This window comes from Bactrocera latifrons, unplaced genomic scaffold, assembly GCF_001853355.1.
Source record: "Bactrocera latifrons isolate USDA-ARS-PBARC rearing strain unplaced genomic scaffold, ASM185335v1 scaffold_58, whole genome shotgun sequence".
Classification (NCBI taxonomy): Eukaryota; Metazoa; Arthropoda; class Insecta; order Diptera; family Tephritidae; genus Bactrocera; species Bactrocera latifrons.
The window spans coordinates 348,393-365,360 of record NW_017537245.1 but is presented as its reverse complement, the minus strand read 5'-3'; the positions used below and the strand labels follow the sequence as shown (position 1 = coordinate 365,360).

Below are 16,968 nucleotides of genomic sequence, written 5' to 3'. Positions count from 1 at the left end.
CTTACTTGCTTGCTGGCTTTATCGGAAGAGCGCTTCTCATCAATTTGCTCAAGCAAAAGCGAAATTATTTGAATGAGCAACTTATAAGACACAATCACACACTTACTAGGGTGTGAGTGCCAGCAAAGAAAGTAGTGGGGCAGATATATTGATGCTGAAAGGAAACTGTGCATTCTGTATATTTGTGTACGTGTGACAGTCAGTTAATTGCAAATATATGAGAAACTGACTTCGGTTTTCCAGTCGAATGAAATGAAATGGTGTCAAGAAAAGAAAGAAACTACTAGAAAGAAAATAGTGAGTTCTTCGCTTGGATTGTATTATATCTTTAACGTGTTCTTTTCAACATTAAATTTGATGAATAGTTAAAACTGAATCTTACGCACTGTGTGTATAATCGTGTGGCTTTTTGAATATTGTAAATTTTTATAATTAACCACATAGTCGCAAAATATCATTTAATAGTTATTGTCTTCTCTGGATTTTTTTTTTTTTTTTTTTTTTTTTTTTTTTTTTTTTTTTTTTTTTTTTTTTTTTTTTTTTTTTTTTTTTTTTTTTTTTTTTTTTTTTTTTTGTAGAACTAGATGTCGGAAATTACTCATAAGCTACGGTTTTAGAGCTCGTGATCAATGGCGCGGCTTCCAAGCGAAGGTGGCTGCCATAAATTGACTTAGAACTTTTAACTATTTACTCCGATAGTAGAGCAGCGCTATTAGCCTTGCGTTTGCTCACTGGCTGTAAACATATGTCTAGGCTACTTATCTGTAGCATCAAGTTATTATATGAATAGGCTGGTTTGGTTGCCTGGATACGGCGATAATTTAGGAAAATATAGGGCCGATGGGCTTGCTGGGACAGTTACCTCAGTCTCAGTAACTGTGAAATGGGAATGGGTGGGAGCTCTGTTGGATCCTTGTGGTTCACTACTCGATTTTCGAGGCTCAATCCAGCTCAGCAAGCATTGGTCAACTATCAGCAGCTGCGCAGTCTCAAGATCTTTCTGGCCAAAGTCAAATCGTACGAGGTTTAATGAACTCTTCGCTTTAATACTTTTCAACCTTGTAGGAGGTCTATTCGAACACTTCCGATCTGGATTCTTGCCAGTTTTCATTTTTCCGATAGCCAATATCGAACTACTGTAGTATTTTGTCTGGCTTCCCAAAGAACTATACAAAATAGTCTGAGTCTGATCTCACGCATTGCTGGGGATCAGCCACCTAACACAACTTAAGTAAGAAAAGATGTCGCACCAGATTTGAGTCTTGAAATCAGTAATAATGATTTAATATATTGTTGAGATGTACCCAAATATTAGGGAAACTGATACTACAAACTAGAAACGAATATGACAAAATCAACCATAAATCAGTAAGCAGAAAGTGAGGTATCAACAAAAAATTGTGAACTCGATCTTATTCACAATTCTGTTCCATGGAAATATGCTACTCATAAAGACTTCCCACTAAACCTCTCTAGCTAGCAGCTCATACCGCATATACTCGTATGCTCATATTCGGTTTATATTGTGAACAAAAAGCACACAGAAATTGTAATTAAATTCAACGGATAAATTAAAAAATAAAAATAAAAAGTCTGAGCGTGATCTGTCAACCAGTTTGTTTATAGCAGTCGATACACCTTAGAAGTGTGTTGCGAATTTTGCTCAAATTTTTATTTCTAACTAAATTTAGTGATCGGAATCATCTTAATCTGAGAAAAATTATTAAAAAGTGAATGGTGCTCGACATCTCTTGCGAGTTCATTCGTATGAGTTTGGTGGATATTTTGACACCGTATACAAGCATTCTAACGAGATGATGAAAAAAAAAAAATAAAATTCGATCGAAAATCAATTTGATGCTCACTGATCTCTTTGGTATTCGTGGTTTAATGCATCATGAAATTGTTTCGTAGAGACATACTGTCAATGAAGAGTTCTATTTGAGGCGTTTGCGTGAGAACATTCATCGAAAATGGCTGGAATTTTTAGAAGAAGCTTTCATGGATTTTACAAGATGATACTTTAGTAATTATATACACTTTAATAATAAATCAGCTAATGCCAATATAAATTAAAAAAAAAAAAAAATGAAAGGGTCGTAGCCACACTTGACTTATTTCCAACCTGTATCAGGAAGTGTTCAATAAGCTGAGAGACAAATATTATACTATATTTTAGATTACTAAGACTGCCCATAAGTAAAAAATTTCTCTTTAAAGTTGTTGTTACGTTATTTTCTAACTTTTAAGTGGAACACTCAGAGAACGAATAAATTTAATATATCTTTCACATACTGAAATTTCATTAATTTTGCTTAAGCTAAAAACAGAGCCCCTCGTGCATTTTTATAGAATTAAAATTATTAATATTTTAGCATTATTAATTGAAAAAATAAGCAGCAGTTTTTTCATGAGTAATGACAACAAATTAAATGTAAATTAAATTAATTAGCTTGCGAATATTACATCTAACGGCGTTAATTGCGAATAAGTCGAAGGTCATGCCGGCGTGTTGATTTCTAATAATTGCGTTGCAAATTTATAACACGCAAACAAAAATACAAATACAAGCCAGCCACAAAAAAGTAAAAAAATAAATAAATATTGAAAAAAAGTAAAAAAGTGAACACACGCATAAAAAGTTTTTTTATTATTGAAAATAAATATTGTTAATTAATTATTGTATTTACACTGAAATAAAAAAGGGAATAAACATTAAACATTTTTTTCTTAAACAAACCCAATTTACACCCACTCTATCCACGCCGGACACTTTGCAAACCAGAAATGCGGTGCCACCCAACTGGACGGTCGTGTTGTGCGCCATCTGCTGAAACGAAAGCAATGCAGAGGGATGGATAGGTGAGGGAAAGTGGGAAAATAGGAGAATGTTGTTGATTAGTAAAAAGGAAATGCGAAATATTTAATTTCAACATATTTTGTGATATAGATTAAATTTCAATTACAATTATTATTGACCAACACTTGTGTCTGTTTATTTTCAGTAAATCTATTCTTCAATTGACGGACATGTATATCTTGTCAATTAGTGAGCACTCAAATAAGAGGTGCTAAGTATGAGTAACAGTACTTTTGTCTAGGGGCTGTTTTCCTTTTTGGCGATATGTGCATTAAAATAATTTAATGTTGAGGAAAACATGTCACTTTTCATCGTTTCGTCTAGAGATTATTTGAAATAGAAATTGAAGAGTTCGGTTTGTGGTATATTATAGAGTTTTATCGGTTTGATACATTGTACAAAAACTACGGTGAGTCATAATGACCGTGACTTTTCCCCTTGAAGTTGAAAATTATGTAGAAATACTTAATATGTGTTTCGTTTAATTTCAAATTTTTTGGCATTGATTTTTGGTAATTATTATGTTGCAGTTATGACCTGGTTAACCCTTGATACCCTTGATAATGTAATTTGATTGTTAAGGTAAGCACGTGAAATGTGGCTGTTCTTTTTGTGGTAAAGAGGATTAGATGAGACCACTTGATGCTCCTAGGAGGCGGTTCCGCTCAAAGCAGGAAACTGCAGCGATAACTTTCCGAAAGCACCCCAGATGGTTTCTTAACTGAGCGCATACGGGCCTGACTATGAAGGTGTTCGATACGAGACATCAAGTGGCATCCTATTGTAGTTCGGACTGCAGTGTTCTGACAAGTTTGGAGTTTGTTCGACTGCGTTTCGCTGCACACTTGTGCGGTGCAGTTATTGACCTGGTGGTCGATTGGCTTATAAGTTGTCAACAATGTTGTTTTGTCCTTTCCCTTATGCTGCCGGCTAGCGACTTGAGAATTTTGTTGTGGCTCTGTACGTTGGAGATAATCACGGTCGTATAAGAAGTGAAAGAGTACAGACTGTCAAAAGTCACAGCTAAAATTTTCGGATTTTTGACGTCGGAATCTACTGACTGCAATATTAAGGTCAAGTCTGTACTCCTTTGTCCAGTTTGTGAACATAGTCGCCGTAGATTTAGTGGAGGAGAGTGAAATGTTCCGTGAAGCGAGGAAGCGATAAAGTGGTTATTAGCGCTGAGTTTACTTGAGGCACATTTTCTGTGTGTATTTCAACGTGATTCATTATCACGTGCTCTTGAAACAATTAGTAGAGGGATAAACTTACATTTGAGAAGCGGAATTTTTTCAAAGAAATTCTTTTTCAAGCCGCGATATTGTTTTAAGGGTTGGGTTCTTTAGGTAAGTCTATCTTCTTTACAGCTACCTTTGCCAAAGGTTTGGCCTAGGTAGTAAATCGTGTATTGGCCTTAATCTTTAGCCTATGACTATACGTGAACTGCCTTTCTTACTCTTTGTGCTGTTTGCTACTTTTACGGCTATGCAACTATTTCTCTTTAGAAAAAGAATTCAGCAGTACTTTTTCTACTTTCTTTTGACGTGAATTTATGGATAAGATAGAAAGCGATAGTCTCTTTTCCAGTGAAGAATTTACTAAAACTCTAATTTACGTATTCTGCCGAATAACTAACCTCACTATCCTCGAACATCGGACTGTCACTTGTGTCGAGATTGTTATCCAATTTTGAATCGGGATTTATACCGCCTCGCATCCATAGCTTCTTCCAGTCGCTATCGGTGAGTATTGATTTTTGTTCTGGAATTAAAAGGAACAAGAAAGCAAATATAAATATATATTCATGAATATTCCAAAAGTAGCACCATTTCTCTTATTGCCAATAATGTCGGCGCAAAGTATTAGGAAAATTAGCTCACAGTAAAATACAGAGAAATTCGTACTCTAACTAATCAAGTAATAATAAAAAATCAATTAATATTTCAATTAGTCTAAAAAATATTTCGTGGTATATATTTACATAAATATGCGCGCTCCTCTCACTCAACAAACACTTTTTTTCTTCTCCTGCCAGCTCTAATTATTTCGAAAGGAATTTAAATAATTCGATTTATTTGAGATAAAAAAAAAAAATAATAATAATAGCACACTAAGAAGAAAGTAAACCCCTTTAATGCGAGAATTATTTGGAATGCTTGAAAAAGGGGCAGACATTTGAGTTGTTGAAAAAGCCAGCAATACAATAAATTGACGCTGGGATTGTTGAAATATTATTGCTCAGAAAGGGCAGCACCGAAGGAATGTAATCGATTAAGACCATGACGCTGATATGAAACGCATTAGTGCTGCTTGAAAGGAAAAATAGAAAAAAGGATAAATGAAAAGAGTGGAAATCAACTGTGAAATGCACAGTGAATATCATACTTTGTTGTGCTCAATAAAATTTTCAATTTATGAGAACAGACCATGCTGTAATGAGTGGGTGTGGCGGTTGGTGTTGAACACGCCTGCGAATGCCATTAAGAGCCCACACAACATAAGATTGATCAAAAAAGAATGATTTATGAATTTTGAAAAAAACACTCAAATGTGTTGATTGCGATGCGCGGTGCGTATGAGCAATGTAATTTAATGTAATTACTATCTATGAGGCTGCCAGGGCAGATGAGTGACATTGATTTAAGGTTGGATTTGATTTTAATAATAATTTGATTAATTCTACCAACACAACAATTACAACAAGTAATATCATATATAAATATGCTTAATTTACCCAAGTATTAATAATGTGATTAGTAATAATTGATAAATAACGAAAGCTATTGAATGTTAATGGCAGCTAGCAAACTCCTTAATTATACTTAGGAAAGCACTTCTGCTCTATTATGAAATGAGTAAGGATTTTGATTAACTGCAATATACAGCGTTTTTTCAAGTAGCTGATGCGTATTGGATCAATTTTAATCATGCTTAATGGAATATTTTTATATGTTAATACAAGCGTTTTAATTAAATTACATAATAGTCTAGACTATATTCGTGCGGCTTCATGATATGACCAGTCACAACAATTTCGAATACAACGGCGGTGAGTTTTGCCTCACGCGACTTATAGTCGAGACTTTGACGCTGCTAACTACCATTAACTCCCGTCGATGCAGAACACCCTCACTGGAATACGCTTCACATCAAAACAGGGTATCAAAAATGGTATAGTTTCATATGTGTAATACTTTGAATAAGAATCTTGCACATATTTCCCGTGGACATCGCCGGTAGGTGAATGGCTGCGAAAGTTTCAATGAGAGTTCCTGATGAGTCTCTTCCTGCCTTCTACTAGTTACTAGATAGTTGCGGAAGCTTGGCCGGCGCTGGGTCACCATCGATACATGCGCTTTCTATGATCTAGTGATCTATTTGCCCTGTTGGCGTCCACGCAGTAAGGATATGAATCCTACTTAATGATATCTGTAGAAGATGAGTTGGCAACAACTCAATACTTATTTCTTGAATGTCCCGCCTTTAGGAGGTCAAGACTTAAGCACTTGGCATAATTTCAGAAATCCCACCGTAGGGGCGGGAATGGAAATGAAACGGCTGTGCAAAAGTGTTTTGGCTAATAAGCGTTTTGCTAATTTATAAGTTCGAACCCAGAAGTTTTACTTTTTTATGACCTCACAAAATACTACCTAAGTAGTCTTAACCTAACTTTATATACTATTTTAATAAAAACATTCGAAAACCACTAAATAAAAATGATTGGAATATGAAGAGGTAAAATTGTCTCAATGCTTTTTCTGTCACTTCTTTGCAGTCATGTCTTTGGAACGTCAAGGCTAAATTAACTACGATCTTGCACTTTGTGATATTCAGGTGAACTATAGAGAAATCGACTAAACTCTTGTGCAAATGTCTGGTATGTGAATGAAAGATCCAACAATACGTGTGTTTCTGTCTTCACAAAGATATCCCTAATAATCTGAGTATGACATCTATTATTTTTTCCATTGCCACAGAACCTAGACTAATTTTAGAAGCAAAACAAATAGACTTCAATTTGTCTGCTCCAGTATTTAGTTAATAATAAATACGCTGATGCTAGTCAGAATTTTGGTTCTCATACTATTATATTCATACTTTAAGCGTTCAAAAAAGAGTAAAATTATATTTAGAAACATTTTGTATTACATATGAAAGAAAATACAACTTACTTGCCAAATCAATCTCTTATTCTTTACTTCTAATGTCTCCTTCAAACAATTTTCTGTGTTGACAATAAAAGCTAACATAAATTCTCGTGAATTTTTCCAGCGAAAAATAACATTCAATCAGAACAATTGATCTCTCATAATGAATACGGAAAAATCATTAAAGCCTATGATACTGGCATAAAATATTTGATCCTATTATAGCAAATGCGACATAAATGACCACGAACAGCAACAAAGAAATTTTTACTGGCAATACGAGTGAGCGCATTTATTTTTGGATTTTCGCAGCTGAATGAATATACAAGTTGTATATATGTATTGAGATGTTGTTGTTATTGTACTTATGTGTGATGTCACCAACATCAACGTCGACCCATGACACAAGTCGTACAAGCAAACAAAGGAAATTATGCGAGAAATAGGAACACCATTGACTTTTGTCATAAACTGACACGACGGTGAACTCATCTGCATTAGGGTGATGCCTAAATGTAGGCAAACAATATTTTCGAAATTTTTTAATACAATGAACTAGTTATGAAAATACACTATTCATAAAATTCTTCTCTCCGTTGTCGCATGAAAATTTACTAATTCCTCAGCAGATGAGATATCGCTTCAAGAAGCTGCTCACTCAGCGGTATAATCTCCGAAAGAAGGTTTCAGGTCGAATGACCATAGCTTACAACTGTCATTCGAACTGAGCGATCAAAATCAATATTGCCAAGGATTTTTTGCTAAAAAAGTTTTTCATATGCTAATTTGTGCACCACCCTAATATTCATAAGTAATGACAGTAATGAGTGTAGGAAATCTACATAGACGTCAAGTGTGGTTTCCACGTCGCTCATTTGTATGAGTGCATGCTCTCATTATTGAATCGAAGCGAAGCTAACAAGAGCAGTTGGTAGGCATATTTCAGCTACGTTGGCGACATAACCTCAAACGTCCTTAACACGCGCGCAAGTGGACCCCACACATCCACATGTAAGCGCACAACACTTCTGTCATTGTGTATAGTTGTGAATAGTTGGATCGACGCTTGTAACTGCTACCAACACTTACACGCACATTGGCGCACACACATTTATACAATCACCGGCGTCATTTCTCCACAGGAGTAGTGCGAGTGAGGCGAAACAGTCCGGGGTGAGCCACAACGATGACAGAGTGCTTCGTTAATGCTAACAATGAAAAGATCGGCTGTTGATAGCCATGAAAGTGCCGGTCGGACAGAAAAATTCTACGAAAGAGGAGAATCAAATAGTCAAAGGGACAGCACAGCACAATGGCAGCTGTGAGACAACGACACAAGGTGCTTTAGGAAAATAAATACAACACAAGGCAGCAGTTAAGGAGAAAAAGCTGCAATCGGTGGGGGAAAGACAACGAATTCACGACCATAAATAATACACTTTTATCATCCGATATGACGCTTTATTATTTCAGCACCACGGATTCGCTACGCCGAACACTGCGGGGCTAGGCAAAATGCTGGCTTTTAGACACGAATAGTTGGTAAGTCAGCGAGTGCTGTTTGTTGTAATAGTTGTTGGTCGCCAACGATACAAAGTGATAGGCAGGCAGGCAGCGATTGGCGGCGACAATTGTTGGGCGGGATCGGAAGCAAAGAGGCATTTGCCCCTGTATGTGGGCAAATCGACAAAGCAAGGCATACGAAAGCAAGTTGTCTTCGAAAAAAGAAGCAAAGAAAGCGGGGAGATGGTCAGCTTGCGCAGCAGCGCGTGGTCTGTTCGTCGTGTGAAAGACAAAAGCTCAAGTCGTGCAAATTACAAAGGAAATACATAGATAAGTGTCTATATGCTAGAAAAAATAATATAAAATATATGAGAGAATATAAAAATGACACTCGCAGGTAGCGCTGTCGCTTACCACCTTACCCAACACACGTACACACATGCAAAAGCAGGCCATAAACACCATTCCTAGCTGCGCCAGTGCCTGCGTCATGTTGGTCTGCCGCTGTCATTGGACAAATCTGCTTTTGAAAGATAACAAATGTACAAGTGTTAGCTGTGCCAAATGCTCGCACCGCCTGCAATTCGCACTGGCTTACCTTGTAAGCGTCCTGACTAATGGCTTATGCATTTGTATTCAGGCTGGATTTACTCATACTTTGCCCGTTGGCAAGGCGCTGCGTTACGTTTATATTGAAAATAATGTTTCGTTTGTAATTTATGTTGTCATAGTTGTTGCTTTTTTTTGCTCGCTTTGTGCTCATTTCGGTTGCAAATTATGGCAACAAACGTGCAAGTGAATTATTTAGAACTTTTATCTACTATAATGTGACGTAAGGAAAATGAATGTTTAAAGCGGACAGGTGGAGCTACCAAATTAGATTAAGCTGAATATAGTACCGTTGCGCAACACATAGACGCAGGCTGCTTAACGGTTAGCAGCTTTAAAGAAAGTGAGGAGTGTGAAAAGAAATTGAGTTTTGTTCTTCTCCAAACTTTGCTTTTAAAGAAGAATTGACGCTCGCGTAAGTGAAACAGCAGTTGTTTAAAGATAATGAATTTCTATATAAATTAACTCCATTCCACTTGGTAGCTGCACTGGAACGCTCCACAGCAAGATTTTATACATTTAATTGACTTTTCATTTAGGGTTTATACCAGAAAGGTCATAACGCACAAGTAACACCAAAAGCTCCGTCAGCATCGGTACGAGGTTTCAGAAAAGGCAACTCCTTATAGTGCGACTCTTTGAAGAGCAAAGACTAAAATCTGCGAATCACTCATCAGCTCCGTCCTCCTGTATGTTGCAGAGGTATGGACGATAACAACATCTGATGAGCCGACGTTACGAGTTTTCGAGGGAAAGGTTCTGCGAAGATTTATGGTCCTTTAAGCGTTGGCCTCGGAACGATGGAACGATAGCTGTATGAGATATCCGACGACAATGACATGGATCAGCAAATTAAGAGACAGCTTCTGCCACTGCGCTGGATAGGTCTTGTCATGTGAATGGACGCTTTGAAGGTTTTCGAATCAGTAATCCCCGGCGGTTAGCGCAGCAGAAGAAGAGAAAGACCTCCATTCCGTTGGAAAGACTAGTTGGAGAAGAACCTGGGAGCACACGCAATAAATAAATGAAGGAAGATTAATAAAAAGATAGACGATAGACCTATTTAAATCTTGCAAAGGGACAGCAGTTTCGATAGTTCGAGCAGCCATGGAAGACGCTATTGCTGATGGAGAGCAGAGTATCGAAAAGAAACTGATTGGATCCATTCGCCATCAATTTGGACTGTGTTTATGCCATTTATAGAAGATTTTGCCCAAGGATTTTGGTTTGCGGGCTTACAAAATCCAACATGTGCAAGAACAGAAGACAAACGATCATCAAAAGCGTCGCACGTTCGGCGAATGGACACAAACCGAGTTGGCTGCACGATTTCAGGGGGAATCATTCGTTCATATTGCTTCAAAATGAGTTCGGAGTTACGGTAATTGATTTTTTATTAACGCTTTGTAATTTGAAACCATTGGCTGTAATTGCTTCGAGCCAGCCACAGCAGTTACTTAGCCGAAATAATTTTTGAAACATAATGGAAAACCCTGTTTTTTCACCGTGAAACCTTAATAGTAATCATTTCAAAAGATCTCAAGAACTCGATGGGGCTTGGAATTATTGTGAACATCACTAAGAAGTGCAATCAAAGTAACGTTAAGTTATATTTTATGGCTAATCTTCGTAATTGAGATCACCCTCCGAAAGTTAGAAACATATCCTTTGTGATACCAAATAACTTGAAAAAATGTGCAAGGTGTGGTCCAAAGAAAACAGAACTTAAAAAAAAAAACTAGAAAAAATGTTTTTTTCGGCAAATCAATTTATTTATTCAAAATAGTCTCCTTCTACTTCAACACAGCTTTTCGTACGGTCCATAAGCATGTCGAACGAGTATTTTAGCTCGTTGGCTGGTATGGCCGCCAGTACGAAGGGGCAAGCCTTTTGAATGGTCTTTGCCATTTCAGGTGAATACGTAATCGTCGTTCGAATGTTGGATTCTGAGCAGTTCTTGGTTTTCAGTCAATTTGAGCGGAACAAACCGTGCACACACCTTTCGTAAACCTGAATGTTCACTCAAAATGCGATAAATCGATATTTTAGAGATGTTCAATTCCATTTTCATGAATTGCAATGATGATTTCGGCTAATTTTTGATGAATTCACGTACAGTTTCGATGGAATTTCAGGTGATCATGGATTTTGATTAGCCCACATGTTGATAGTAATTTACTTTGAAAGCGCTGAAACCACTCATGCACTCTCCTTATCCCGCAGCAATCACCACCATAAGCTCAATTGATGAAACGATTCGATAAAAATTTTATAAATTTTAAAACAAAATTTAATGTTGGCTCTTTGTTCGAAACTGATCTTCGCACCTATAACACAAACATACTGACAATTAAAACGCAATAACTTCACTTCCAATCATTGAAAGGTCATGAAAGATAGCAGATTCTAACGCACCAGTTGACATATAGATGGCACCATCAGGGGCCGGTAGATTCAAAAAGTCCTCTTTACTTTGGAACGCACTTAATGTGAAACCTTTCACGCCTCAAACGCTTTAAAGCCATCACAATTCTATTGAGGCGATTAATTTGGATTACGAGTAGCTTCGCGAGATGACCAAAGTTATGAGGTTCAAAGTCTCCTTTATTAGTCTTGTAAAAATTTAAAAAAGTGCCGAGTTGATGCTTCTGTTCATCTTTAAAGTTACCTTCCAGCAATTATTTCTGCGGCTATGGGCAAATTAAACTTGCTGATAATAAAGAATGTAACGAACTTTATTTTGATCCACTTAGAGTCAGCAGGATCTAGTGTTGCTAGGTGACCAGCGTTGGCTTTGATTACACGAGTCTCTAGCAACCAGTAGTAAATATGCGGCGAAAGCGTCATATTTATTGAAAGCTCGTCAGCCTAGCTGCACAATTTCCGACTTTATCGAAATTAATATTGCTAATTGTTTAATAACGTTCCGTCTGCTAGCAGCTAGCTCGCCTCAGAAGTCGCGGTAGTACTATGCAAACGGGAAACTAGAAAACTATTGAAAAAGTCTACAAGAAAGCTGAGAACAATTAATTCACTCACACCAAAAATATAATATATAAAAACTGTTTTAAATTTTTCACGAACTGGAACTCCTGTTTTCAAAGCATGAGCAAAACCAAAGGGAAACGTTAATTTCGGTTAACTATAAAAGTATATAACAATGTACAAAATTAGACTAGTCTCACTCACCCCACTTTTTTCGGAGTTTTACGATGTCTTTAATTAAAAGTGATTTCTACGCATGTACAACGCTTCCGCATTGCTAAATCATTCTTAAGTCGCTTACTAAGTGACTATACAAAAGACCATATAAATACCCGAATAAAAGAATTGCATATCAACCGAATTAATGCGGCACGTGGCCTACATGGCAGCGAAATGAAAAAGTTATAAAATAGTTGGAGCATTGCGCCGACAGAAGAAAGGAAAACAAAAAAAAAAAAAAAAAAAAAAAAAAAACAAAAAAAAAAAAAAAAAAACAGCGAGCAAAATAACAATAACAATAAAATTAGTTAGAAATGTGTTTTCAGGCATACGAAATTTTGCCTAATTTTTTTGGATTATTTTGTTTTTGGCTTTTTATTTGTGATTCCGTTATAAAAGACAGTGAAGCGCTCATTTTTATAGCATCGTAAATTTTTATAGTTTATTATACTTGTGTGTTGTGATACGCATACAAAGGCATTTGCGTGCATGAGTGCGATATTTAAAGTATATATGATATATATTTTTTATTTATATTCCGAAAGGATGATAAACATACAAACATACAAGTATACAAGTATATACCACATACGCGGCTTGTGGTTGCCGTCTATTAGCCGGCCACTTTTTCGAATTTGCTACATAAATTTATGCCACGCCGCTTTATGCTGGCACTCGTTTGTATTGGTGTAATAATAGTCCTCATATAACTTTATATTTGAGGAAAGGAAAGTTTGTGAACATAAAAACGCCCCATAATTATATATTAATATAATCTAGTGCAACGAAGAATCAATTTTTTGATTTAAAATATTTGGTGGTTAATTGGCGGAAAGCTTGAAACTATTCCCCATAATTTGAGAACCAAACACTTAAGTATTGCTGGAATTTGTAAGAATTATTTTGCAGTAGTTACTATTTATTACCGTAGCTTGTACTTGAATTTGAGATAATGGGAGCTTTCATAACCGAAGATGTGATCATACATTTTATCGGCGAAACCAAATTGGTTCGTGTCTTGCGTTTTCGATTTTATCGAAGAAAAACTGTAAAACATGGAATATTTTCTCGTTAATGGAGGCCATCTTTTATGCATGCTCAAGGAATATTGAATCAAGCAATTACAAAACTGTTTAAGAAGTTTTAAAGTCACAGTTTTTAATACATTATATATAACCTTCAACTAAACCGGATAATAACCAGATATATGAGTTATTTACAGAGATTTTATCCAGATGCAATTTACAATACTGCAAACAAGAAAGATCATCTTTATTTTTTGGCTACGTCTTTGAGCTTTGACCGGCTGCACATGTGTCCTGCAAATATCTTGTTTATTTTCGGCTTCGTTATAATTTTTAAGCCCAAGTTAAGCCCTTGATTTAGTGTTGAATATTGTGGAGGTTACAGTTTTCTTCTGCGCGCTCTTGCTGTCGATTCTCGTTACATGGTTGAGCCATCTTAGTCGCTGCTTTTTGTGATCAGGCTTATAACATTTTAACCTTTCATTTTATGGTTCCAACATATACGCCGCTCCAAATTTATCTTATGACCCGCTTTTGAAGCTTTTTAATTTTTGATATGGTGCTTTTTAGTAGATAATTCTGATACGTAGCATAATATTGGTCAAATAATTGCTTTATATAGGACCGTTCACACTGCCTACTGAGTAGTTTTCATTTTCACAGTTCGATTACAGACATGTTTGGCCTTCGATACTCTTGCTTCTTGAATTATCGATGAGACTTCGAAGCTAAGTAAAGAGCCTGACCTTCAAAGGCAAATTGGCCAGTTTCTCTCCTTCAATTTTTCGAATACCATTATACAATTAGTTTTTTCTTTGTTGATCTTGAGAACAAGTTGGCTGCAGCTTCAATATCAGCGCAAGTTTTGGATAGAACGTGGCTGTTTTTGCTGACAATCTCGTTCTCGTATGCGTAGTTCTGTTTAGTTTTTGTCCAGTTCTTTTGTGTCACTTCTTTCTTCAATGGCTCCGAACAGCATTTTGTTGAAGAAGAATTTTTCAAAAATTCTAATACATTATTTTAGTATTCTTCAAACACGAAATATTGCTGTTTTCTAATTGGTCAATTGTTGATCTCTCGTCTTGGATTGCTGGTCGTTAATATCATTACACAGGGCTTTCGGATCTTTCCTCATGGCTTCCATTTATTTTTGTGACTTGACTTGATCGCTATAACTTATTTTCTGTATTTACATATACATACATATGTTAGTTATAATTTATGTAGCTCTGTGAATAGTTCTTTGATAGTCATACCATGTAAGTAAAATGTACATATATTATTGTATATTTAAAATGTGTTCTTTTTCTTCCTTCAAAATATGCGTCAACTATCTACCTTTTTTTTTAAGCAAATCGACAGATGTAGGATATTTCAGCTACAAAAAGAAAGAAAGGAAATTGAAATCCTATGACACCACTGCTAATTCCATAAACTATGGAAATCTGTTCTTTATAACAAAACTTGTCTTGTACGATAAATTTGGGCATGACATAAAATCTAAAATTTTTTTATCTGTATCGCAGATTATGTCATTATTTGTAAGGGCCTTTTGGCATTCAGGTCTAACTTCCCGTACCAAGATCTGAAATTAAACTCAAAGTTAATGCGTGTTATCAAGTAACGAACCGAAGCTAAACTACTACGTAGCATTTAAATAATCACAACATTTCAAATATAACTTAAAGTCTGTGAGAGTTTGCGCCTCAATATACATATGCCTATTCACAGCTAACATTCAACTTTGCATGAGTGCTAAAATTCTTTTGGCTTCATGTGCCCACCTGCCGTGAAACACCTGCTTACGTGAACCATATTTACAGGTGGCCACAGTCATCACCTTTTGTAATACAAAAACTTTGTGGATAGAGAACTCATTTACACTTGAAATACGAGTGCTGCGCTGAGCTGCACATCGACAAACAAAAAAATTCGTGGATATTGATTTTTGAAAACCTAAAAAGGTCAAAAGTTGCTCGAAGGATGAGTGGTAAGCTGTTGCTTTAAATATTAGAAGAAACAAATTCAAAGGGAATTTGAGTAATACGATTAGGTTTTTACAAACATTACTGTACATCCACTTCACAGATTGGAGGGAGAAAGACAATTCACACGGCTGTTGCTGTTTCCATTGCTGCAAGTTTTATGGTTACTTTGGTTTTGGTCAGAATTGACGAATTAGAAAAAAACCTTATTGAAAAGTGTATTCAAAATGAGCACCTCACAGAAACAATAATTAAATATGCTCCTTATGAAAACACACCCCACACCATTAAATTCTGAACATAGTACATATTTTAAGTTACTTATGAAATTGATTATACTCAGATACCCTATGAAGTATATATGTATATAATATATATACATACATATTACCAGCGTAACGAGTTTCTATTTCCTAAAGTTTTCTGACAACTATGTGAAATGTTTCCTTTTTGATAGTACGCATCGTTGATTTGCAGTAAAAACTTATTTTTGAAATAACACAAGTGTATTATTATAAGACCGTCAAGGCAAAATCCGATGACTGATGCTGTGTGATTGGCCCTAACAACGGAAGTTTTAAAATTATGTTTATATTAAGGAAAATATATTAAAGTAGATAAATACTGATGAATTGTCTAAATTGTCATACTTTGTGTGATTTCATTTAAAAAACCAGATTCTTATTTCAACAGATTTGAATACTAAATTTTCCAAGTTTGAATTTTTTTATTTAATTGCCATTGTAACTAATTACCATAAAGTAAACTAACAAATAATTTGTTTTGCTTAATAATTAATGGCGTCTGCAGAGAGTCTGGCTATTGTATAAGGTAATATGGTTTTTGCACTTAAGTCTTTCTTTCCATTTACTTTGAGTGGTTAGTGTTTGAGCAGCCACAAAGCTGTAACTCATAAGTCCAAACTGCTTCGAGTACCTGCTTGTAGATAATAATTTTGTTGTATGTGGATAAGGCAGAATTTCTATCCAGTTGCTTTATAGCTACCCATTAAAATATTTTGCTTAAATATTTTTGCAATGTTGGAATTGATGAAGATTGCATTTCTCCGACAGACAAAACAGCAGTATCTTATGCAAATGTTGCTATAATACAATTGTCATCGCATGTAAAGAGCAGGTAAAGGAAGCCCTAATACGCTACCCTGAGGAGCATCAGCTTTTATTCCTTTAATTCAGAGTACATATCGCAATGTTTAATTCGAAAAAACGGTTCAAAAGGTATGATTTTAAAATATTTTAATATTATTTTAGTAAAAGCAAGAGTTTTAATCAAATATAAAAATAATTAACACAGTTGAAGAATTATTAAAGCTGAGATAGCAGAATTTTGATAAACTGCCTAGAAATTGAAGAGCTAAATCGCTGCGAAAATATTTACAAACCATCTGTTTACAGGGACCCCAACACCTCTACTTGCTTTCTTGTATACAGATTTACTATTTCCAGCACCAAAACTATTTAAATGAAATAGTATTTGGGAGTGAAAATACATATGAATATTCACAATTTATACCTAAGAAAGGTTGAAATATTGATCATTGAGTTTTAAATTGCTGCTGATAATGGAGGTATCTCATCTCATCACAGCTGAACTCATCACATCTCATCTCATCT

The 16,968-nt window shown here is 35.6% G+C and overlaps 1 protein-coding gene across 3 annotated transcripts in view; it reads right to left on the bottom strand.

Annotated features, from left to right (window-relative positions):
- The window catches only part of LOC108974677 (hemicentin-2), a 255,062-nt gene that overhangs the window by 24,987 nt on the left and 213,107 nt on the right, over positions 1-16,968 (bottom strand). For 2 of the 3 annotated variants that reach the window (XM_018942660.1, XM_018942661.1), the window contains exons 6-7: positions 4,497-4,621; positions 2,741-2,827 (exon numbers count right to left, since the gene is read on the bottom strand). In XM_018942660.1, the coding sequence (XP_018798205.1) occupies positions 2,741-2,827; positions 4,497-4,621 (212 nt within the window). The remainder of the gene's footprint in view (positions 1-2,740; positions 2,828-4,496; positions 4,622-16,968) is intronic. The other variant, XM_018942662.1, reaches the window with a different exon arrangement.